This window comes from Herpailurus yagouaroundi, unplaced genomic scaffold (assembly GCF_014898765.1).
Source record: "Herpailurus yagouaroundi ecotype Mexico unplaced genomic scaffold, PumYag 199, whole genome shotgun sequence".
NCBI lineage: Eukaryota > Metazoa > Chordata > Mammalia > Carnivora > Felidae > Herpailurus > Herpailurus yagouaroundi.
The window spans coordinates 5457807-5481805 of NW_024412430.1; the positions used below are offsets into that span (position 1 = coordinate 5457807).

General features: G+C 45.0%; 1 protein-coding gene across 1 annotated transcript in view; it reads right to left on the minus strand.

Moving 5' to 3' along the window:
• PCSK5 (proprotein convertase subtilisin/kexin type 5) overlaps positions 1-23999 on the minus strand; it is a 471153-nt gene that overhangs the window by 417113 nt on the left and 30041 nt on the right. The window contains exon 2 of the mRNA XM_040449255.1: positions 12585-12689. Within this exon, the coding sequence (XP_040305189.1) occupies positions 12585-12689 (105 nt within the window). The remainder of the gene's footprint in view (positions 1-12584; positions 12690-23999) is intronic.

A 23999-nucleotide genomic window follows, 5' to 3' on the forward strand; every position in this document is an offset into this window, starting at 1 on the left:
ACTGATGTCTCAGTATGAGTATGTCTTTTTCCCTAACTGTAATCTCAGAATGATTTAGGTATAAATTAGGGTTGCCAGACTTACTAAATCATAACACAAGGTACTCCGCTAAATTTGCATTTTAGGGAGACAACCATTTCTCTTAGCGTAAGTGTAGCCCATGCGATATTTGAGTCATGCTCCTATTAAAATGTGTTATTTTATCTGACAGCCCTAGGTATAAATATAAACTTGACATGAGTTAGCGAAAAGCTTTTAAAATACATTAAAAGATGCCTTCAAAAGTCTCAGCTTCAGGGGCACCTGGGGGGCTCAGTCCATCAAGCATCCAACTCCTGGTTTTGGCTCAAGTCATGATCTCACAGTTGGTGAGTTCGAGCCCCAAGTTGGGCTCTGGGCTGCCTGCACGGAGCCTGCTTGGGATTCTCTCTCTCTCCTTCTCTCTCTGCCCCTCCCCCTGCTCATGCTCTCTCTCTCTCTCTCTCTCTCTCTCAAAATAAAAAGTCTCAGCTTTACATTGTTGCCAGCATATGTGTATAGACTAAACCTGGACTCCAGTTTTGCTAGATGGTAAGCTTCCTGAGGGCAATGACTACATCTGCTTTTTTATCTCTGATGGCTGGCCCAGCACCTCCTACACAAGAAAAATTTGAAACAATCCACAGGGAGACTGAACAGATGGGCGAAATCTGATTTCTCGCTCATGCTACATCATTCCTAGAAGACTTCAGTTTTCCCTGTGTTAAGGAATGACCGCATTTTTTCCCAATCCTTCAAGAAATCTAGAACTTTGTCGTTTTCTCTCTGTGCATAGATGGGTTGAAAAGGGGTTTCCCGGGGCGCTTGGGTGACTCAGTCAGTTAAGTGTCCGACTCTTGATTTGGGCTCAGGTCATGATCTCACGGTTCATGAGTTTGAGCCCCGCACGGGGCTCCCTGCTGACAGCGTGGAGCCTGCTTGGGATTCTCTCTCTCTCCCCCTCTCTCTCTCTGCCCCTTCCCTGCTGGCGCTCTCTCCCTCTCTCTCAAAATAAATAAATAAAATTTAAAAAAAAATGTTTAAAACAAAAAAAGAAAAGGGGTTTCCCACTGGTTCAAAGAGTAAGTCTGAAAAGCATGTCTGTACCTTAAGACCCATTACTGAAACATTCCATCTACAGGAAAAGCCGCCCTTGAGCTTGGGCCGAGCAAATATGTCCTAAGGACACAGTCTTGTTACTCATCTGCTTGCTCTGCTGGTCTTTTACACTTTTTTGGTTTTTTTTTTTTTTTTTTGGAATGGCAGCCTGGGGCCAACAACTAATTTGTGCAAATGGTTGCTTAGCTTTGCCAATGGATTAACATGTCCATCAACAATTTTCATTAATGCTGTCCACCCTTAATTCCATTTTGTTTTGTTCCATTTTGAACAAAATTCCATTCCATTTTGATTTTATTTTGGGCCCCTTGTATCTCCGACCTCTACCCACATCCCCACCCCTGCCCTCCTAAGATATTTCTCATTTCTGCGGCCAGGCTTTTAAAAATTTGGTTCTCTCATTGTCATCTCAGAAGGTATCCCGTTTTCCAAAAATCAGAGAAAGTATTTAATTCTTAAAAGAACTTGTACTAAGCATGACGTCTTGCTATGCGATACTCCCTTCTTCTGAACTTCATGAGCATCAGTAGTTAGGCACCATTCTCATCATCACACTCTTGGATCAGTGAGAGACGTCGACTACGACAACAAAGAAGCAACGTTATTTGCTCCTGGTTTAGTAGGTGCGTTGCTGAATAGGTAACCCCAAGACTAACCAGGTTACTCTCAAGTCTAATTGCACATTCAGCCCTTTCAGGTAAAACGGTGTCTTGGAGGGCAGCTAAAAATGCTAAAGGAATATTCTAAGTATTGTGGAGAAATGGAGGAAAAAGTTTGGAAAGACACTGGAAAGAGATCATAAAAAGGGCACGTGTGGTGGGCACTGTGGACCGGCAGTAAAATCACAAGTGATGCGGGGCGCCTGGGTGGCGCAGTCGGTTAAGCGTCCGACTTCAGCCAGGTCACGATCTCACGGTCCGTGAGTTCGAGCCCCGCGTCGGGCTCTGGGCTGATGGCTCAGAGCCTGGAGCCTGTTTCCAATTCTGTGTCTCCCTCTCTCTCTGCCCCTCCCCCGTTCATGCTCTGTCTCTCTCTGTCCCAAAAATAAATAAACGTTGAAAAAAAAAAAATTAAAAAAAAAATCACAAGTGATGCTGGTTCAAGATGGCGATTAATGGATTGGAATGAACATTAGAAAAGAGCTCATCTGCTCCGTGATTTTATCAGCGAAATAAGCCCAATGAGGAGTGGCATGCTAATAGCAACTGTGAGCTCGTCGTAAAAGCTGAGACCAGGATCCAAATATCCCAATGCCTCTTTCAACTGATAACACAGTGTCTCTCCAACTGGTTGCTCCCATGTCTGCCGCAGAGTGAGACAGTACCACGTCTGGCAAATGGTTTAAGTTCTGGCAAAATAAGAGAAACTTACAAAAACATGGTTTTTGATTCAGATAGGTAACAAAGAGGCAAGTAACACGTTAAGGCCAGTCAGTAGCTGGGAAGAGAAGATTAAGAGTCTACTTTAGCAAGGGGGACTGGGGAAGGTCCCTCAAAGGAGGTGACCTTTGCTTTGGTATGTCAAAGATGAGAAGATATCCATCACACAAAGACCAAAGGAAGTACGTTCCAGGCAAAGGGAAAAAGAGTAAGAGTTTAGAGTTTTGAGAGGTAGGCCGACATCGCCAACTGTGATAAGTAAAAAGGAGGCATTTCAAAAACTAGGTCAGGGAGGTAGGAAGAGACCAGATCATGATAGCCTTTGAAGACCATTAAGAAAAAACTGGATTTTATTCCAAAGTCAACGGAAAGTCATTGAAATATTTGATCTACGTGTATCCTAAGAAACATACTTCTGGTGGAGAATAGTAAGAATGAAAATCCAATAGCCGTGGTCCAGGTCAAAGATGATGGTGGAATTAACCAGACTGGTGGTGGTACATGAGAGGAAAGTCCACAGGTTTGCAGACTGCTCCATTTTTGGCTTGAGCAATTGGATAAATCATGGCGCCATTTATTAGGAAAGAAAGAGTTGAGGGCAATGGTGACACACAGGAATTAAAAGTATCATATGTGTCAGACTAAGTTTTGGATACTTCCTAGACATCTAGTTGGAGAGGCCAGGTAAATGAGAGAAGGAGATATACATTTGAATCAAGGACACCAGCATAAAGGTGAGCCCTGGGCTCTCCAAAATACACAGGTGAGCTGGAGCGGGTGTCATCGATGACAAAGACAGAAGGTGCACGAGAGGCAAGAAAAAACTGAGAGAATATGGTCTCAAGCCACTGAGAGCCATTTTTCCAGAGGAGCAAATAAATGACTGACCACTGTGTCAAGTGAAAGGTAGAGTCAGATGAGATCAGAGATGGGTCCACAGGATTCGAAATAGCAAAGCATTGTTGATATCAACAAAAGCTGTTGCACTGTGGATAGTTTTTTTAAAAATCGTATGGTATGGAAGGCAACTAATCAGAGTCATTTTTTATGTGTTTGTGTATCCTTCCCAAACTACCCTGTGTGCGTGGAACTATATACATATACACATAGGTCCTTTCTTTGTGTTTGAACATTAAACATAAACGGGAACACATGTTCTATTTCTTTTTATACTGCTTTTTTAACTTTATGTATTATTCCGAAGAACTTTCCTCAACAGTATGTCTAGATTTGTAACACCATTTTATTAGCTACTCACTGCTTTGTTGCAAGGGTTTAACCTATGCTTTTGATCTTTTCCTACGTGTACAATTCATTATACCATGGTATACTGTATACTTCTCAAAGTACCAGCATGAACAATGGTGAGTCTTCACATGGAGGGGAGATCTGGACATAGGAGTTAAGAGATCACCCTACAGAGATCAAAGCTAAAACCAAAACTCAAAGAGTCTTTCCGTTGCATCATATTGCCTCCTTTTATGTTCCAAGAATTGATTTCTGTTTGGTAGAAACACAAAATTCACAAGCACTTCTTAACAAATCAGGCCTTTTCAAGGGTGATGTTCTAATTAGATTCCTTATTTACTCTTGCATTCATTAAAATAAATACAGGGATCAGTATGATTGCTTTTCAAAGCCAGACAATTAAAATGGCTTTGGGTTTCCTTGTCGTTGGCTGGCTTTTGTTTGTTGTTTGCTGTTTTCACTCACCCCTTAGGTTTGCTTACTTATTTCATCCTGACTTGCCCTGGGGTCCCAAAAATTCCCTTCTTAAGAACTGTTATAGACTAAACGTTTGTGTCCCCCCCCCACAAATTCATACACTGAAGCCTCTGACATCCAATGGGATGCTATTAGGAAATGGGGCCTTTGGGAGATGATTAGGTCACAAGGGTGGAGCCCACATAAATGCCATTAGGGTCCTTATAAAGGAGACCCCAGAGATCTCCCTTGCCCCCTTTTGCCATGTGAGGGCACAATAGGAGGACAGCTGTCTATGAACTAAAAAGTGAGCTCTCACCAGACACTGAATCTACTAACATGTTGACCTTGGACTTCCCAGCCTCCAGGACTATAAGAAATAAATTTCTATTGTTTATAAGACACCCAGACTATGGTGTTCTGTTATATAGTGACCCAAATGGGGACAAGACCTATCTAGAAATTTACAATGTTGTCATCACCCAACATTTTCTAGATCAAGCACCTACTTTTTTAGAATCTGATACCTTAGAAATACTACCCAAACTAAGAAAATAATAAAGATTTTTACATTTTGTATCCTTCCTTCAAGTGGCTGAAGTGACATGCGAAATCTGTATCGACCCTACCTTTCCCCATCAAATCTCTCTTTCTATTTGCACATGGCCATCACTTTTTTGGCCATTTGTTCTTTTCTTTGACTTGTCCTGTTTCCTTCAACCTTCATTTCCCGTTAAGGCTCTTCCCCCCAGTGCAGTGACAGGTGTCAGTGGAAAAGTGGGCACAAGTGAAGTTGGCATGCGTGCTCCGTCCTGTCCTCGGCAGCCTGTGCTTCAGAACTTAAGCGACCTGAGCCTCTTCTCTGTGCCCGAAAGACACTCGTATTTCAATTTGGAGACTGAGACACAGAGAAAAATCACCTTTGAGCCGCTCAGCGGAGCACGACCAACCAGCACAAAGGCTGGCGTTCAGGTGAGGGTAAGACCCCAGCAAAGTTGCGGAAAGCATTGAAACCCGTCTTTCGTGCCTTCCTCCCTTTCTCCCGACACAGCCCCCTCAAGGGGTCACACACTGGGATGCCTCTCGGCTGCGTTTTCTTCGGTCCGCACAAATATTTTTAAGCTTTCCAATTATTTGCCAACATGTGAAATCGGGAAACGTTACTCACGGGTTCTGTGGAACGGCTCCCTTACACACAGCAGGGGTTCTCCACTTCGCTGGTTGCCCAATTATCTTATATCTGGCCCATCTCACTCATTCTTCTGATCTGCACTCCCAGTGTAGGTATGTGAGTTTATAACCTTTCAAAATGAAGGACTGCCAAGGGCTCTCTAATAAAGACTTGGCAACCTTTCCAAAGTAGCTGAGAATTTTATTTTTGTTTTTTTAAGTTCACTCCTGCCTATGAGGGATCTGGGTCGCGACCCAAACCTTCCCACCAAATAACCCAGCAGCGTACAATCTGACTCTCTGGTCTCTGACCATCCAGACATCTGGGAGACCTGGCAACAAGACCGTAAAGAAGGGGCGGTGGAGAACACAGCCGAATCTATACATGCCTCCTTCCGTCCTCCCCATACTCCCAGCCATCCTGCCACCATAAATGTGCCAAAGGTTGGAAACTCGCGGCCGAAAGGCTTTTGCCAAGCGTATATGTGTTCTAGAGGGGTTTTTCAAAGACACGGAAACACTACCCAAAACGAGACAGGACTTGACTATAATGGCTGCACTTTGCAGCTGGAAAGGCGGCAAAGAAGGCAGTCTGGAAGAAGAGAGCCCCCAGTATGCCCCTTGACTGCCACGTCCACGTCCTCCCTACACATCATCGGATGCAAGCCCATGCTGCTTCCAGAAGCACTCATTCTCGGAACACTCGGTAACTGTCGCTCACCGATGACACGCTGAGAGGCATATGCGTGACCGTCACAGTGATGACAGCTGCTAAGAACACAAGGCCTCGGGTGCCTGCCTGAGAGAACACGGCCACTGTCATCCCACCTCAACGCACCCAGGATCATTGCACACGGCTGGATAGGCACCAGCCCAGGAATGTTCAATTAGAAACCGGCACTTCACGAAAGAAAGTCAAACCATTAAGCTATTATCACGTTTAAAGGCAAAGAGCAGAAAATTAACCTGCCAAAGAAAAACAGTTCACAGGAGCGGCTGGAATGAGGGCAGGTGGGGCGAGAGGAAATAGAGCGTGGCCTGAACAGGAAGCACCTGAACTCAGGTGAAGCCAATTCCGCAGCCGCGTCAGGCCAAGTGCAGTCTTATTAGGAAAAAGGCGGAGCTGCGGTTCATGGCTGGGAGTCCGGGAAGATTGAGTTCAGACGCTTCTGAGCATGTATCTCTCCCCAAACAAGGTTTCTTCACTTCCAAGGCTCTGCTAGTGATCGGATGCATGCGAACAGTTTAGAACTAGTCTGTCTCAGAGCTACGAAAAAGAGGTAACTAATGTGCTAGTTGTCTGCCTGGACCAATCAGAGATCAATCAGAAGCGGAGGCAAAATATTCCAAAGAGACAAGGTGAATCCATGGGGAAACGGGGCTTGACTGATACGACATGGATTTGTACAGCCCTTCAGGAACACTTCAGGACACTTACCCCGTCACATGATCACCTGCCTTTCCGTCTTGAGGCAAAAAGAGGAAAAACGCTAGGCATCTGAAAATCAAATCCTGGGCACAGGAGGTACCGACTTGGGTCAGGAAGGAACCTGAACTTACCTGTCTTCTTTCCCAGGTCTGATTTCCTTCTGATCTTGCTAACCACATCCAAGCACCTCATTTCTCTCCTCCTTCCTTTCTCTATACCCCTTTATTGTCGTTGTACGATGCTTGAACACTCAGCCTGAAAATTCTCTTCGGAGGAAATGGCTTATGTATAAATGTAATGAATGGGCAATAGCTTTGTGAGCTAAAGGCTTGCACTTAATTCTGGCCCACATTTACAGAGGGACAATTACTGCTTCCAGAGAAGAAGTAAGGGGCTTCAGATATTTAAAGAGCTGTTATGTAGAAGTCTGGAAGGCAAAAATATGGGTAGAAGTTACAAGCAAGCAGATTATAACTCAACAAGTTAACTCTCTTCCATTATAGAAATGTTTCCTTTGTCCAATACTGAACTCTGTCACTGGGCCTACTTAACAGGTCTGAAAAACTCTCTCTTAGGACGACACTGGAAGGTGTGCCAGCATCGTAGGAAAGAGACAAGTCTAAATCTAAAGGTCCTATGATTCTGCAGTAAATAATATTATACAAATAGGTTTTTTTTATAATGAGATACACAGTCGTACACATCCACGTGATCGGGCAGTTTGACAAACTTGAACTTTAGGAAGAAACTAGACAGGAGAGGTGCCTATCCCTTACCCCATAGCAGAAGGTGACATTAGGGGTCCCTGGGTGGCTCAGTCAGTTAAGTATCTGACTTCAGCTCAGGTCATGATCTCAGGGTTTGTGAGTTCGAGCCCCGCATCGGGCTCTGTGCTGACAGCTCAGGGCCTGGATGCTTCGGATTCTGTGTCTCCCTCTCTCTCTGCGCCTCCCCCAACCCGCCCTCTCAAAAAAAAAAATAAATATTAAAAAAAATTTTTTTTTAAAAGAAGGTGATTCTATCCTAGATCTGGATAAAAACTGACCTGTAAACAGACTTGAACTCAGTAAAAGATAAGAGGTTGAAAGGCCAGAACTTTCAAGATAAAATCTAATGGGCAAAATAACCTGTGCTTGCCTATTACACATGGATAAGACACGGAGACCTGGCTTAATGGCAGCTTGGTGTTAGTTTTTTGTTCTTTTTTGAAAAATTATTTTATTTTATTTTTTATGTTTAAACTCCTACCGTAATAGGAAATTTAGGATTCTGGTTTTTCTGTTCTGGGTAAGAAGGAGGAGAATGAAAAAAAAAAAAAAAATCCCGCCTCCGCCCCTGCCCGTGTCTGCATGGGCAACACAAAAGCTATAAAGAACTTCCATTCTGAAGCTCTCTACAGACGACAGCCTCCCTGACCAAATGCCAGAGGGCTGGCAAAGATTTCTAAACAGATTAATAAGAGGCTTCGGAGAATGTTAACTCAAAACCGTCGTTCCTGAAATTTAGCTGAGGTCTTTTGCAGAAAAAAGCTGGCCAGTCAAAAAGAAAGACACGGATAAGAGTGTCGTAAGAGTCAGCGATCCAACTGCTGTAATAATGTACCAACACTCTCTGCAAGACTGTCATTACCGTACTAGGGATGCTGTCTTAGAAGTCTGTGAATCGCTGTCATTTAAAAAGCTAATCATAACATAATGTTAACACATGGAAACCAGGCTATTCTTGTTCCCTGGGCTCATGCACCCCAACTGACCACAGCGTTTTCTTAGCACCAGGAAGATCCTTCTTATAGTGTCACCATTTTTGCATTTCCTTCTTTAGAGCCCTCTAAATAAAAACAAAAGCAGAGGGGAGGGGGGGGAACCGTGCAATTTACTACAGGAAGCAAAAGCCAGGATGTGTTTACTGTGTGTATTTCCTGCAACTCACTGGTTCAGTTTCTCTCTCTGAAGATAACGGCAATCAAAAATGACGCATTGCCAAGGTTTCCCAAGCCATTGACATGGCCCCATCACCCGAATCACACACGTGCCTCCACTCTAGCACCCAAACCGTCCACCATACACACACCCAACGGCAAAGAAAAGAAGACCTTCCTAAGAAAGGAAGTCCCGCGGACACTAGGTTTATACTCCCAATGAGATCGGCTGTGAGTTGGCCACATAAAGTTAGCCAGCACACGGTGACACGGTCTCAAAGGATCTCCGCACAAAACACTTATTCATCAGAAAGGGGAAACGAGTCATTTTAAAGTGGAGAAGACTGGGGGCTCAGGAGGGTCAGCATCCAACTTCAGCTCAGGTCATGATCTCATGGTTCATGGGTTCAAGCCCTGCGTCCGGCTCTGTGCTGACAGCTCAGGGCCTGGAGCCTACGTCAGATGTTGTGTGTGTCTCTCTCTCTCTGCCCCTCCCCCTACCTCTCTCTCTCAAAAATAAATAAACATTAAAAAAAAAGAAGCTACCCCAAAGCTTAGAAGCTTAAAACAATGATAAAAAAATAAAGTAAAATAAAATAAAATAAAATAAAATATAAAATAAAATAAAATAAAATAAAGTAAAATAAAATAAAATAAAAATAAAGTAGAGAAAACAGGCAGACACTACACGTGTCACCACCAAGTCACCAAAGTCAAAGTCATGAGTAATGAAACCAATCAACATCATGCACATCCCGATGTGATGCTCTGAGAAGAGCCCGGCACTTTTCCGGTGCTCTTGCTAAACCTGAACTAATCATGACATCAGATGTTCCACAAAATAACCGGCCCGTAATTTGCAAAAAAAAAGCGCTAGCAGTTGAAGGAGGAAGAAAAAATAAAAAGAAGTCTGACACGGTATACAAAGAGGGCGTGGGAAAAACACAACCACACGTGTTCTTGGCTCAGAACAGAGACAACTGGCAAAGCTTGTACGAAATCGCTAGATTGGATAATAACATTAAATGACTGCTAATGTCCAGAGTTTGGCCAGAACGTGAACCATTTGTACTTCCGGTTATAGTAGCCGAACGTCTTTGGTTTTCGTCAATACACAGTGAAGTATGTAGAGCGAAAGGTGCCTCGTGTGTGTAATCTGTTCCCAAATTTTCAGAAAAACACTTCTATACGCAGCTACGGACACACACCTACACGTGTGGGCGGGGGGGGGGGGGGCGGGATGTGGGTGTGGACAGAGAGGAGAGAGAGAATACGATCAAATGGTAAAATGTAAAATGTAAACAACATTTGGGGGATGTGGGCAGCTGAGATAGGGATTCTGTACAAGGTTTTTGCAACGGCTCTAAGTAAAAAGTTTTTCAGCATTACAAAATAGTAATAATGAGGGGCCTCTGGGTGGCCCAGTTGGTTAAGCATCCCACTCGTGATTTCAGCTCAGGTCATGATCTCACGGTTCATGGGACTGAGCCCTGCGTCGGGCTCCGTGCTGTCAGCACGGAGCCTGCTTGGGATTCTCTCTCCCTCTCTCTCTCTCCCTCTCTCTCTCTCTCTCTGCCCCTCCCCTGCTCATGCTCGCTCTGTCTCAAAATAAACTTTAAAACAACAATAATAATAATAATGACCCATGTTGGCCTGAGCTCTTCAAGGAGGGAGCTGGAACAGGAGAAATAACGTAGCACACGTCCCTCACACCTGTTCCCCCATCCCCCGCACTGAGCAGCGCCGTAATGTGCTGAGTTTCCCTGAAGGCGACTGTGGAGGCCTGCGGTGAGTTCTCCTAGGGCACAACTACATCGCCAAATCCCCAGAGCCTGACCCAGGGCCTGCCATATACTAGAGGCTCAAGAAATGGCCAATGAATGAATGAATGAGCTGTAAGAAATATCTGCAAGAAACTGTAGACAGCCCCCAATTTGAGGTACCCCACGGGTCCAGTTGGTAGGATTGCGGCCTCTCGTATAAACAGCTGGGTGGGAACGAGGGCAGGAGGCGTCAGAATAAAGAATTAGGTATGGTTCTCCCAAAGGGTGTTCTTTTTATTGAGGAGGAAGGGGAATTGAGCACGTCCCCAAGAGCTGGCCTGAAATGGCCCTACCCCTTTGGTCTCAGTGAAGAAGGGCATACATTCCGGGTGTGATGTGGGCCAGCATCCAAGGTCTCTATCGGATCCCGCGTAAGCTATCCGATGCACTGAGATAAGAGGAAAGGAAGACCAAGATTTCCCAAGATAACACTAGAGTCTGAAACAACTCCACATTCAGTAAATCCTTCATTATGAACACAATGCCTCATTACATTCTGTTCTTACCTCCCAACCCAACTCGTATTTGGTTTCTCAAATTCACACTGACTACACACATGAGCTACGAATTTGGAATCATTTTAATTACTGAAGTTCAAGAAAGCTTCAAGAAAGTTGGTTAACAGATGAAAAACGTGACTCTGCTTCAAAAATTTAGCTAATTCAAGAACGTCCCGACAGACTGCTTTTCCAGAGACGTTCAATTCTGAGTAGAGATGAAGGGGGGGGGGGGGGCAAAAAAATTTACAATCCTCAGGCCACCGGACTGCAAGTCTTAGGAGCTGTTCCTATAACCCAAAACTGGGTTACAGAAAATTGGGACCTACAAGAAATGTGCTTCCTCGAATCACCGAGATGCAATTTCATGATCACGGACGCCGGGTGATACTATTCCAGAAACAAATTAAACAAGGCGAACCATGGCACCTGGCAGAGGGCAGGACTTCCAGTGGCAAACACGATTTGCATATTAATTCAAATAAGGACTTCTTGCTCTAATAAGGGATACAATTTTCGCAGAATCGCGAGGCGAGACCTGCTACTGCTCACGTGTAGGGACTCGTTCGCCAATTTATTTGAAAATGAGCTCATGCGGCAAAACATAATGGGGGAAGGAAACCTTCCTAATCAATACAAAGTCACCAGTGAGCCCACAGAGGACCCGGGGCAGGCTGGTACAGCTGCTCTCTCCTCTGCTTTTCGCCTGCCACGTCTGGGGGGCCAAGTAGCTCCCTCTCGGAGTCAAGGCCTTTCTGTAACTTAATAAGGATGGGTATGTAACGCACCCTGAGTTTCAGCGGCCAGTGACTACTTTGTTCCTAACATCCTTCAGCTTCCTACCTCCCAGTGCAGAACCATCCCACCTCTCTAGAATGGAGTGGGAAAACGTGGACGTATCACACCTCCTCCTACGTACTTGCAAGGGGTATGTTGTCTGTATAACCCAAAAGGGCATAGGCTAAAGACAACGCACAAGAAAGACACCTGACGCGCCCTCCCTCAAGGGCAGGAGCCGGCTTCTATCCCTTCCATGTTCAGTGTCCTTCCTGTCCCAGACACCGGGTGGCCAATGGCACGGCTCTATCCATGCCAGCTGAAATTGTGAGGATCCATGGCGACCTGAGGCCTGACCTACGGATTCTGTTAGAGACCCCGCTATGGAGTCCGGATAGGACCCCAGATCTATGTGCGACCTGTTACGATGGTGTGGAATTTTTATTCTTTCAGTACTTCTGAATCGATCAGTATCTCCTCCCACCACACTCCTCCCTCCTCCGGGACGACCCATCCTTATGATCCCCCTCGGCTGTTGTACCAGTGTTTTACGGCAACGGCATATTCCGGGGCAAATCAAGCCATCGTCTATGTTTGTCTGAAGAGGAAGCCAAGACAGCGGACCAAAGGACAGTAGGGCAGCTCTTGAAATTTGAACCTTCACGCTGGTCATCAGTTCCCAGTGTGATATTACCAATGAAAAATGCAGAAGCTTTGCCTCTTGGTCCCCACCCAACTGGTTCTTCTTACCTTTGGTTCCATTGAAATGAAACTGTGGGTTCCTCTGCTCGAGAGAACTGACCTTTTAATCGTCCTGCTATGATAGAAATGGTAGTAGTCCTTCAGGGCTCCGATCTGCAAAGACACAAGGGGAAGAACAAAAAGGAGTTAATGGAGTTCAAGGGAGTCTGCTGTGTTCCTGTTTTTCATTACAACAAGAACACAAAACAAAAAAGAAAAAAGGCCCATAAATTATGCAGTTGTCTGCTATGCTTAAATGTTACTTGAACCTTGGTGATCACTTTTCAAAAGAAGGACATGTGATATGAAATGGAGTGTCCTTGAGGCAGGGACTGCGGAACTAAAGATTATAATGGGGCAGCTTAGCCTCTCTGTATCTCCCTTTTAATGTTTAATTTATATGCAGCATTTTAAGTAATTCTATATCCATTTATATCCAAATGTGGGAAAGAGAAAAAAAAATCAAATAGCTATCTGGTTATAAAAACACATTGCGTTCTGTTTGCTGCGAGAAATGTACAATGAGGGACCTTGTTCGATTATTTATATCATCAATTTGAAACAAGTCCTGAGCAGTTGGTCATCCACAGAGAAAACACCGCTTGGTTTGTTTCCTGACTTAAGTAGACAGTATAAATACATAGCGGTTATTCATTTACTGCAAAGCGCAAAGTCGGATGGCAGTTTCTAAAACAAGACAAAGATCACAGACCCTACCTATCGACTAAGCATCCCGTGCAAAAAAACAGTTTGGTCCATGTTATCTGCGTCCCTTCTTTAACAAATTCATCTTCCCATTTGTGTACCCTTTGTTTAGTTAACAAGTTAGGTCTGGGGGCGCCTGGGTGGCGCAGTCGGTTAAGCGTCCGACTTCAGCCAGGTCACGATCTCGCGGTCCGGGAGTTCGAGCCCCGCGTCGGGCTCTGGGCTGATGGCTCAGAGCCTGGAGCCTGTTTCCGATTCTGTGTCTCCCTCTCTCTCTGCCCCTCCCCCGTTCATGCTTTGTCTCTCTCTGTCCCAAAAATAAATAAACGTTGGAAAAAAAAAAAAAAAAGGTCTGTTCAGGATAGCTCTGAAAACGAGTCACTGTCCACTTGAGGCAAACAAACAAAATCCCAGGCAGTCATAGTCCCTCAGCAGATTATAAAATACGGATCACATACATGGAAATTGAACAATACGCCAAACGAAGACAGAAGAGTTTGGCTCTCATTCCGGCCGACACAGCTCAGAAGTGGTTTCTTGGCTCAATCCCATGTACTCGCTATGTTTCCATTTCCATTCTTACAAAACTTGAGGTTGGACTAGTTAATTTCTAAGACCACCGCAGCTCTCCAATTCCATTCTTTGACACTGACCCCCTCCCCACCTTTTTTTTTTCCCCCTTTGGGTAATTACATCCAATGTCTGTTTCTCCAGAAGACCATGGCTCTGCCCTAAAAGAACGACCATCAACAGGATATTTTCCAACTGGGACAATTCAAAAGTTGGGCTTTCTTAATTAAAAAAAAAAAAAAAGTCATTGGTCCAGCTTTATTTTTCCAGATAAAAGGTTTATTTTTTTTAAATTTTCTTCTTTCCATCACATTTTCAATTATCCACCACACCCCTCTAGTAGGGATGATCAACCCAACTACTGCACCATTTAAGAGTCATGCCTTCACTGGGACTTCATGCTCTAACTTAAGGTCTCTAATCATTATTAGATTTGACAATTTGAAGTCACACATTTTTAACTCACGGGGAAACTGCCCAGATGTACCCAGAAAAGATTGTGGACTCTGTCTGAAGCAGCAGCGAACAATGAGGGGGAGGGCCCAGATGCCAGCCTCAGTCTCCAAGAGTGTTTCAAGGAGGGATTTACGAGCCAATCTTAAGATTCCTGAGGACTAAGGGCAGAATTCACAATGGGCTGTGTAATCCTTTATAAGAAAATCTTAAAATCCCAAGAAGCTTAGAGCTTTCATCTCATGTAGCTTTTGTCAAGAGTGCTCCTTGGGTAAACACAGTAGTTCTTGAGGAAAGGAACAGAAAATCTTTGAGGAAGAACGTTACACAGAACCTATCGCCAGTGTGAAAAGGGTCAGTGAGTTCCAGACCACGGCCATGCAACTATAATGGAAACGCTTTGATTATAGGAAATAACTGAACTCAATTGAACTAGTAAACTCAAATATGGATGAAATATACCCTGAAAACATATTCAGATCCATTATGGCCTCGTTGGTAAAGACTGGAATCCCGGGCTTCTGTAAGGTGTACGAAGCTGGAAAACAGAACCCTTGTCCTCGCTTCGCTTGCTCTGGGATATTAGATACGTCACTTAACCGTTTTGGAGCCTTCATTCCTCAACTGTAAAATAAGGACACAGGTGGCATAGTGGACACATACCGGAGTCAAACGGGGGGTAAAAAAAATGTTTATGGGTGAATGTGGTTATGAGGACTGAATGTAGTCACATAAGCACTGCCTGGTCAAGCCACTGCCTGACACACAGCGTCACATTACCACTCTCCCTTTCAACTTAAATATAAGTCCTACGTTCTCTCACCTCCTATCCTGCAATTAATCCCTTGCCTCTATCCCTTGGTCAGAATTCCTCTTGGTCTACCCTAGTATCACCTCTTAAATTCCCTTCCGTAATTGGCAAAAGTCAAAAGGTCTGATGATACACTCTCGGCGAGGACGTAGGCACAAATGCGGCTTGCGTAGGATTGGTCAAGAGCTAGCCCCGAGACAACCGTTTGGAGAGTCATTTGGTGCTATCCATAAATTATAAGCTGTACCTAACCTTTGGCCCAGGCTTTCCACTTCTAAAATTTATTGGACAGATACGGCCACTTGCGTCTGAGAATGGAGGTTAGAGCAAAGTTTGTAAAGCAGAACAACACAAACAACTCAACAACGAGCTATAATCCATAGGTCGAAGGTAGTAAAGGGAGGGAGAGAGGGAGGGAGGGAGGGAGAGAGAAAGACGAATGGAAGGAAGGAAGGAAGGAAAGAAAGAAAGAAGGGAGGGAGACCACAGGACCCAATTTTTGTAGAAGACCAAAGAAGGAATCTGAATTGCGTATATGCTTATGAGTAGAGGATGTTTCAGGAAGAACACTCGAACTGCAAAGAGGGCCTTTCTTATTCTCACCGTTTATGTGTATGCGTTATTTTTTAATGAACAAAAACGATTTAAAAATGAAAGAAATCACACAAATACATTAAAGGGCACATACTCAAATCCCACCTTCTTTTCCGGGGACGAATGTGCTCCCCAAAGTCTGTGTGCCCGGTACGAGAGCCCGCGTTTATGCGGGCCATTGAATCTCTTGGGCGGTAAGCTCTATTTTGTCTCCACCTTTCAGGGCTTCTGTTTCCTCGGGACAGTGGTGCAATGGTGTCCGGGGACTGACTGATGTCTCATTTATGGAATGCCCACCATGCACCAGGAAGCTGACCACTCTTGTACCTGTTGTCATATTTAACTTAATGCGCCCCAGGAACCCCGGGAAATAAATCTCATCCCTCTAATTGGATGAAGGAGGTCATCGAAGCTCTGCCCACGTGTATACAGCTAGCACGGTGAGGTGGGAAAACGCAAATCCCTGTTCGATGTCGCGCATCGGGGTGAACCCAGGTAGTAGGGTGCATCCTAGAGGTGGGCTCACCCCCCCCCATCCTTCCGGTGAGTTCTCCTACACCGTGGAGCTAAAAAGCTAGACTCGGTGCAGCTAGGGTTCTGACGTGACTAAGGTTCTGCCAGTCAAAGACAGACCACGGCATCGTGGGGCACGTGCTCAGAGGCATTTACGTGTGTGGCCGTAGGGGTGGAAGGAGTCTCGACGTCTTGGCCGCCAGCTTTCTGCGCATCCGTGCCACCCGTCCCGTTTTCCGGACGAACTGGTAAGAGATCGTAGGAGACCTCCAGCGGCAGCAGCGGGAAGCCTCCCCGTTCCTCGGCGTTTTGTTGAGGATGAAGAGGCAACTCTTGCCAAGGTCCATTCCGTGACGTGGCTGTGGGGGAACGATTCTGAACGAGTGGCCTTCTCGACCGGTTCTGCAAGCTACTTAATAGTCTCTACCGAGATGCCTTCCCAGGTAGAACCAGTGGGTCCCGTCGTAGGCTTCCTATTAACTCTTAAAACTGGACAGATCAGAACTTCTGAAAACGTAGCCAACCCCTGACACACTCTTGTACAACGTAGAGCCCCTCCGAGTCACGTTCCTCTTGAGTCACGGGCTATGGGGCACCCGTCAGCCACAGGCCCCTGGATGACTCACTGTGTCTGTTCCCACCTCTTGTTCGAGGAGTACAGCTGCTTCTGGTCTTCTCAGAGCCACGTGCACCAGATCTCCTCTCCCAACTCTGTTTTCTACAACAGCACCCGGAGCAACGCCCCAGAAGGCAAATTTGTCTATGCCACACGTCAGTACACCTGCCTACGTGTTGTAGGGGCTTCCCTCTGCTGTGAAAAGAAACCTTGAACGCTAACGAAGAATATAGTTTATACAGTAAAGCAGAGTAATCCTATCATAGTAACATCTATGCTCTGTCCGGAACTATTCTACGTGCTTCGCCGTGCTCGGTGAACGAAGACCATCCTCCTACTCCGACCTGTGGGGCCTGCCTAACCCGGCTCTCTGGCCACAGCATGGGTCACACGGGCTCTCAGTTCCCTGGACTCAGGCTGCACTGGCCTCTTCAGCTCCCCTGTGTCAGACCTGCTGCTCCCTTGACCTGCCGGACAAGGAGCCCCCCTGCCTCCTCCCTCTCCTCCTTCATCTGTCACCCCAGGTAGAAAGTCTTTAAAACCCCCGGGCCAGGGGCGCCTGGGTGGCTCAGTTGGTTGAGCGTCCGACGTTGGCTCAGGCCATCATCTCGGGGTCCGTGGGTTCGAGGCCCACACTGGGATCCTCTGTCCTCCTCTCTCTCTGCCCCTCCCTGCGCAGGCTCACTCTCTTAAAGATAAATAACTAAAGAAAAAAAATTTTTTAAAAGCAACCCCCCAGGCCAGCTAAGCTCCCACCAGCTCCCAGAATCAAAAATATACGCCCGTAGTTATACCTCGATTAGAACAATTATCTGTTCAACGTCTGTGCTCCCAACTCTATGCCTGTACGTTCCAAGGAGATGGAGACACAACCACGGTGCTTACTATTCTGTTTCCAGCTCCCAGTACACGGCTCAACACAGAATAGGTTCTCGGCAAAGACTACTGATTGACGACGTGAACATCGGAAGCCTTGAGCTGCTAACGTCGCACACGTTAGAGCTAGAGCTGATTCAAAATCTCTGGTATAACAGGACCATCAAATTAAGGCTGGTTTCAGCAGAAATAATTTCATGCCACCTTAACTGCCAAGGTTATGGTGCGGAAGGTGATGCAGGCTGAGACGTCTCTATGCTGTTTTTGTTTTTGCAAGACAACGGCTGACGAGCAGTGTGCATTAGTTCAATCATTCTCCATCATTCGAACAAAGTAACCTTTCACCTTTCAGAGGGACACACATTTTAAAATCTAAATATATAGATTTAAAAGCATGTTTGTGTCTCTTTTCTGTTAATATGCATGTCCCTTATTGGCAAGAATTGTGTCTTTTAGATTCTTTCAACAGCACTGAGCACGCTGAGGGCATTTAATAAACATTAAGAAGAAAAATGTCATAACATGTTGGGAGTTATTCAAAAGAAAGACAGAGTATGAAAACAGAGCAGTAATGTTATCTATAAGCAGGCATTCCATCTAGCTCCTCCAGGGTAACGTAAAACAAAAGATGACTGTGTTTATCTGTCATGAAATACCAACAAGGGCTAAAACAAGAAACAATATATAACTAACAAAGGGGCATTTTATAAATAAATCAGAAACCATAGGTGTATAAGGAAGTATAAAATAAAGAGCAGAATCACCAAAGCTCAACCTTTTCCTTAATCCCACCTAAAAGGAAGGAGAATAATCCCTTCCCTCTGGCCCCTCTCAAGCTCCTTTTCTGTGCAGTCACATACACACACTCTTCCCGGCCTAGGAACATAACCCTACTTGACACTAAGTTGATAAATTTCATCTTTTGTTCCCAATTCTGTCAAGCATTTGTGCCTTTTCTTCTTTAGTGGAAGCCTCTCACCCTTGCTCCCAGAATTTCCCTAACGTGACCCTCTCTCAAACCAAACTGCTCTTAGAAAAGTTTAATAAACCATTTTATACTAAAGTGTAAATGACTGATAAGACCCAATGTCTTAGTTCTTCCAGGAACAACTGAATTTGATCAGAAAATCAAAACTGAAGCCAAATAAATGAGCCCGTTATATTTATAACTTTAAAAAACAAACAATGTCAGACAATGATTGGAGGGTGATTGGAGGGTTTTTTTTATTTTCTGCCAACAAGAGAGAACCTTCCAGGTGTCCCTAAATGCTTATGTCACAAGTAAGCTATTGACTTCTGAGCAGAGGGCTAGGAGCCAGAAGACCCATATTTTATCATGACTTTGACCCCATTGAGCAGCTGTGCAGCCTTTCTGAATTCATTCACCACCAACAGTCTCCCCTGTGCTGTAGCTAAGATCCTCTCCAGTCTAATGACTCCAGGCATAGAGTGTGCACATTTTTTATGTACTCCAGGCATACAGTTTGCAAATATTTCATACACAGTTCTAGAGGGTGAACAACCATGCTCAGGACTGAGTTGTTTCCAGGGACATGGAACTTTTCAGCGCTTAACCTGAGACAACTCCCTATCAAACCTGGTCACCCTGGTCACGAAGCAGTCACGTCGAGGACCCTGTGGTCACCTTCATGAACGCTGTCTGCCTTGTTCTCCCTCCTGCCCTCTCTAATTTACAGATTTCCCCAAATTCTGAACTCCCTTTTGAAAGGTAAGTGACCCCCATTCTACACATTTTTTTAAACAGGCAAGAATTTGAAAAGACATTTCACAAAAGGAGATATGCAAACAGCCAATGAGCATGTACAAAGATGCTCAAACGCTAATTAAAAGCATAATAGTTCTGTACACACACACAAATGCCTACAGGTTAAGGACAGACAATACCATGCTCTAAGATTGTGGAACACTGTAGCTCTCACCCGTAGCTAGTGGGAGTGTAAAACGGTCCAATATCTTTGGAAAGTCGTTTGGTAATTTCTCACGAAATACACATCCTCCTCATGAACCAGACATTCCATTTCTGGGTATTTACCCAGAAAAAAAAAATGAAATTCTACTTTGAAACAAAACTGATACAGGAATGTTTACAGCAACTCTCTTAATAATGGCCCCACGCTGGAAACAATGCAACAGGTAAATGGTAACAGGTACATGGAAAATAAATTGTGGTATATCCCCATAGCGAAATGCCCAGCCATAAAAAGGAGCAAACTACTGATGTACGCAACAATGTCGATGAGTTTCCAAACCTCATGCTGATGCAGAAGAACGTATGAAATCCTAGGACTATGTCAAACTATGATGACAGGAAACAGGTCAGCGACAACCTAGGCGTGGAGCTGGGACTGACTGGGAAAACCTGGAGAAATGTGGAAGGTTGGGAATACTCTGTATCTTCAGTACGGGGATAATGATATCAGTGGTAAGTGCTTAGGTGAGCTGGAACGAGTTTGTCGTAGGCTTACGATCTAATTTCACCTCTCCCCAACACCCTGCTCAATGACATCACACTTGTGACTTGAAACCGACAAGGACGGAAGTATTAACGTATCAGGAAAAATCGGCAAAGACTGCAAAATTAGGGATTCTTTTCCTCTGGAAGAATCACTTGTTTAGTATTTATCAGCACATCATGGGGTACACAGATTTGTCAACACTCATCCGACCTCCTACAAAAATGGCTGCACTGGGGGGGGGGAGGGGTACGTCAATGATACGTCAACGACGTTGATTTCAGAAGTTGTCAATTTCCCTCTACGGATTTCTGGTGCACTCTCTCCCACTGCGAGATGACTTACAGACTGGAAAACTTAAGAACCAGTTACGTAGAGCTGGAATTCACCTGTCAGCCCACATCTCTTCCCCCACTCAGGTGAGATGGAGAAGAACCAAGTGGCAAAGCCCACAGGTCTTGCTGACCAAGCAACCCCTTCCCAAGGCTCCGCGTGGAAAGGCCCAAAACGTCAGCGTGCTGAACTCCATTTACAGTCACAGAAACAGCAACTAGATAAACTACTTCTCCTTCATGTAAATGTTTTCTCCGGTGCCTCTTTTGTGCTTCCCCGAGAATATTAAAACCTCTGCAATAATTTGCCTCCTGTGTTCCAGACTCTGTGACGTTTAAAGTAGAACCTAAGAGAAGGTGGCCATGACTGCTTTCCCCCAAGTCACCAAGAACACGCCAACCTCAGGGTCTCTGCACTTGATTTTCCTTCACCTGGAATCTTCTAAATCTGACACACATCCTCTCTGCTTTCAGATCTTTGGCCAAATGCCCCTTTTGAGGGAGGCTTTCACGAACCACCTGATTTACAACTGCCATCATGCCCTCCAGCATAGCCCGCCCCCCCCTTTCTTACTTTTCCCTGTAACATTTAACACCATTAACATACATTATTTTTATTTATCCCATTTGTTATTGGTCTTCCCCCAATGGAATATTAGCTCCATAAGGGCAGGAATTTTTTTTTATTTCACTGATAGATTCACCTTAGCTCCTCTTAACAGTGCCAGGCTTATCCACCAAATGTGTCGAATGAAGGAATGGCCCCTGTCCTTGGGGTAATCAAAGCCAGAGGGAGCATGTCTCTAAACCTTTGGGAAAGTTTCTTGCTCATTTCTTTATAACCCCTTCTGTGACAGAACATTAACATATAATGTAACATATGCTTTACGCTTACTAAATGTTGCATGAAGTCCCCACATGTTAAACGTGTCCGAGAATTGAGAATTTCCCACTCGCCAAAGTCTGCCTTTATATTTCTCAGTTCCCTCCCTTGTCCCTTCATAGTCAATGACCTCGCGGACTCACTGAACAAAAGCGATACTTACAACAAGGCTGTTGAGTTCATTGACTATGAAAGAAGAAGGTAAGTAAATGCAGAAACCTGATGAACCGCTAATATTTACGGAGTGCAAACCCAGGCATTACTGCGCTGGGTCCTCGTCACCCAACAGTAGGAAGCAAGTGCCGTGATTTCCATGTTACACGCGAGAAAGAAGAAGCCTACAAAGTTCAAGAGCTTGCCTAGGGCCACACAGCTGGCAAAGCGTGAAGTTCAGGGGGATCCCGGGTAGCCTAACTCCACAGCATCTGTTCTTAACTCCAAAAGATGTTTTTTCTGAGGATGAATTTAAAACCATAGCTACCCAGAGATCTCAATTACCCAGAAGACTGTGCTCTTAAGAGCTGTACACAAAGGGGATGTTTCCTAGGGATATTTCTATCCACTTCGAGCAGATGCAAAAGCAACTTACGTTAAGTATCTCCATGTGAGAAAGTATCTTTAAGGCGGACCCTTCAGGCTGAAGTTCAAGGGCCATTCTAAGTTAAAGGGTATTGTCTGGCACCATATATCTTCGATACAATTGTACTGGCCACGGAGTGCTACAAAATAACATGAAGGGTATCTTTCTTAGGCTTTAGTTTCGAAAATCAGAGACCCCTGGTGATGTCTTCCTAAATCCCTTCAAGTTCAGGCTCAGCATCTGAGCTCTTCAGAGAGCTCTTCAGAAAATGGCGTCAGGGCACATGAATTCAGAGAGGAGGCACTACCATATATATGCATATTTTTCAATCAGGGTGCTCAAGGAAAGATGAGTCATCTGTATGATTTCAGTGCAACGTTCTAAGATAGGCAGGCACGTGATGGGTTGAAGGCTGTCCCTCGCCCAAATGTGTGCATCCCAATTCCCAGAACCTATGAAGACGTCACCGTACGTGGCAAAAGAGACTGTGCAGCTGTGATAGAGCATTCTGAGACGGGGAGATTGTCCCGGGTTATCAGGGTGGGTCCAATGTAATCACAGGTGTCCTTATAAGAGGAAGGGAGCCAAGTCAGACAAGATGTGATGGTGGAAATAGAGGGTCAAAGAGAGAGACGGGAGCACAGATCAGAGACGGGCGAGGGGAGAGAAAGAAAGAGAAGAAGACAGAGGGTTTCGAAGATGCTATGCCACTGGTTCGGAAGGTGGAAGAAGGAGCCACAAGCCAAGGAACGTGGATGGGCCTCCAGAGGCTGGAAATGAGTCTTCCCTAGACTCTCCAGAAGGAATGCGGCTCTTGATGACACCTTCACTCTAGGTTAGGACTTCTGGTCGTCAGGACTGTGAGATAATGCCTTTGTGTTAAGTCACGAGTCTGTGACTATGTGTCACAGGAGCAATAAGAAAGTACTACAAGCTAGAGCCAGTACCTGGGTAGACATCCAGTGAGAAGCAAAGGAAATGAAACCGGGGTCTATTAATTTTTGGTAATTTTGTGGACTCTCTGGGTGTTCAATGATCAATTTCCAAAACACTGTACCAATAGAATAACAGTTTAATATTGGCCCAGCACTGGGGCACCTGGGTGGCTCAGTCGGTCGAGCGTCCCACTCGGAGTTGCAGCTCAGGTCACGACCTCATGGTTTCATGAGTTCGAGCCCCGTGTCGGGCTCTGCGCTCACGGTGCGGAGCCTGCTTGAGATTCTCTCTCTCCCTCTCTCTCTCTCTCTCTGCCCCTCCCCCACGCACACAGTCTCTGTGTCTCTCAAAATAAATAAATAAAACTTTAAAAATATTAAAAAAAAAAAATACTGGCCCAGCACTCTGCTAAGCTCTGTATTAGCACTATCAAATTTAATCCTCAAAAGAAAACCAAGAAATAACAGAACTGAAAACCAAGATAAAGCCACTTGCCCAGCAAAAGAGAACTAGCAAATGGCTGGTTTTTTCAAAGTCATTGCGTAGCTAACACTACTTATAACGGAAGCTAACACTTACTGATGCTTTCCTAAATTCTCTCCTATCTTCCCAACATGGGGAGAAGACTTATTCTCATTTTACGGGGCAGGAAGTGGAGTCGAAACACAAGAGAAGGTGAGTTACACGCTCAGACGAGAAAAGTGTGTGACTCCAAAAATCTAAGCCTTTTCTACAGCACTTTAACTTTTCCTTAAAATGTATCCAAAGGGTTCTGCTTTACCACTGATTGAATGGGCACGCTCAGATCCCACCCCCTTGCCCTCACCAATACGAGGCCTGATTGTTTTATTCTAAAGCTACCTGATCAGCAGAGTGTGGGAGACTCTAGGTCCCTGGAGTTCATCTTAAAAGCAAGTAATCAAAAACATCTTATTACGAATCCCGAGCAAGCAAGAAACAGACACAATTTCACAAAGGAAATGCGAGACAGAGAAAGAGTAAGCAGCAAATGTTCCAGTTTCAAGTGAGAAACGTACGGTCGGCCCCACCAGTCACCCACGACACAAGACTTGCCTCACAG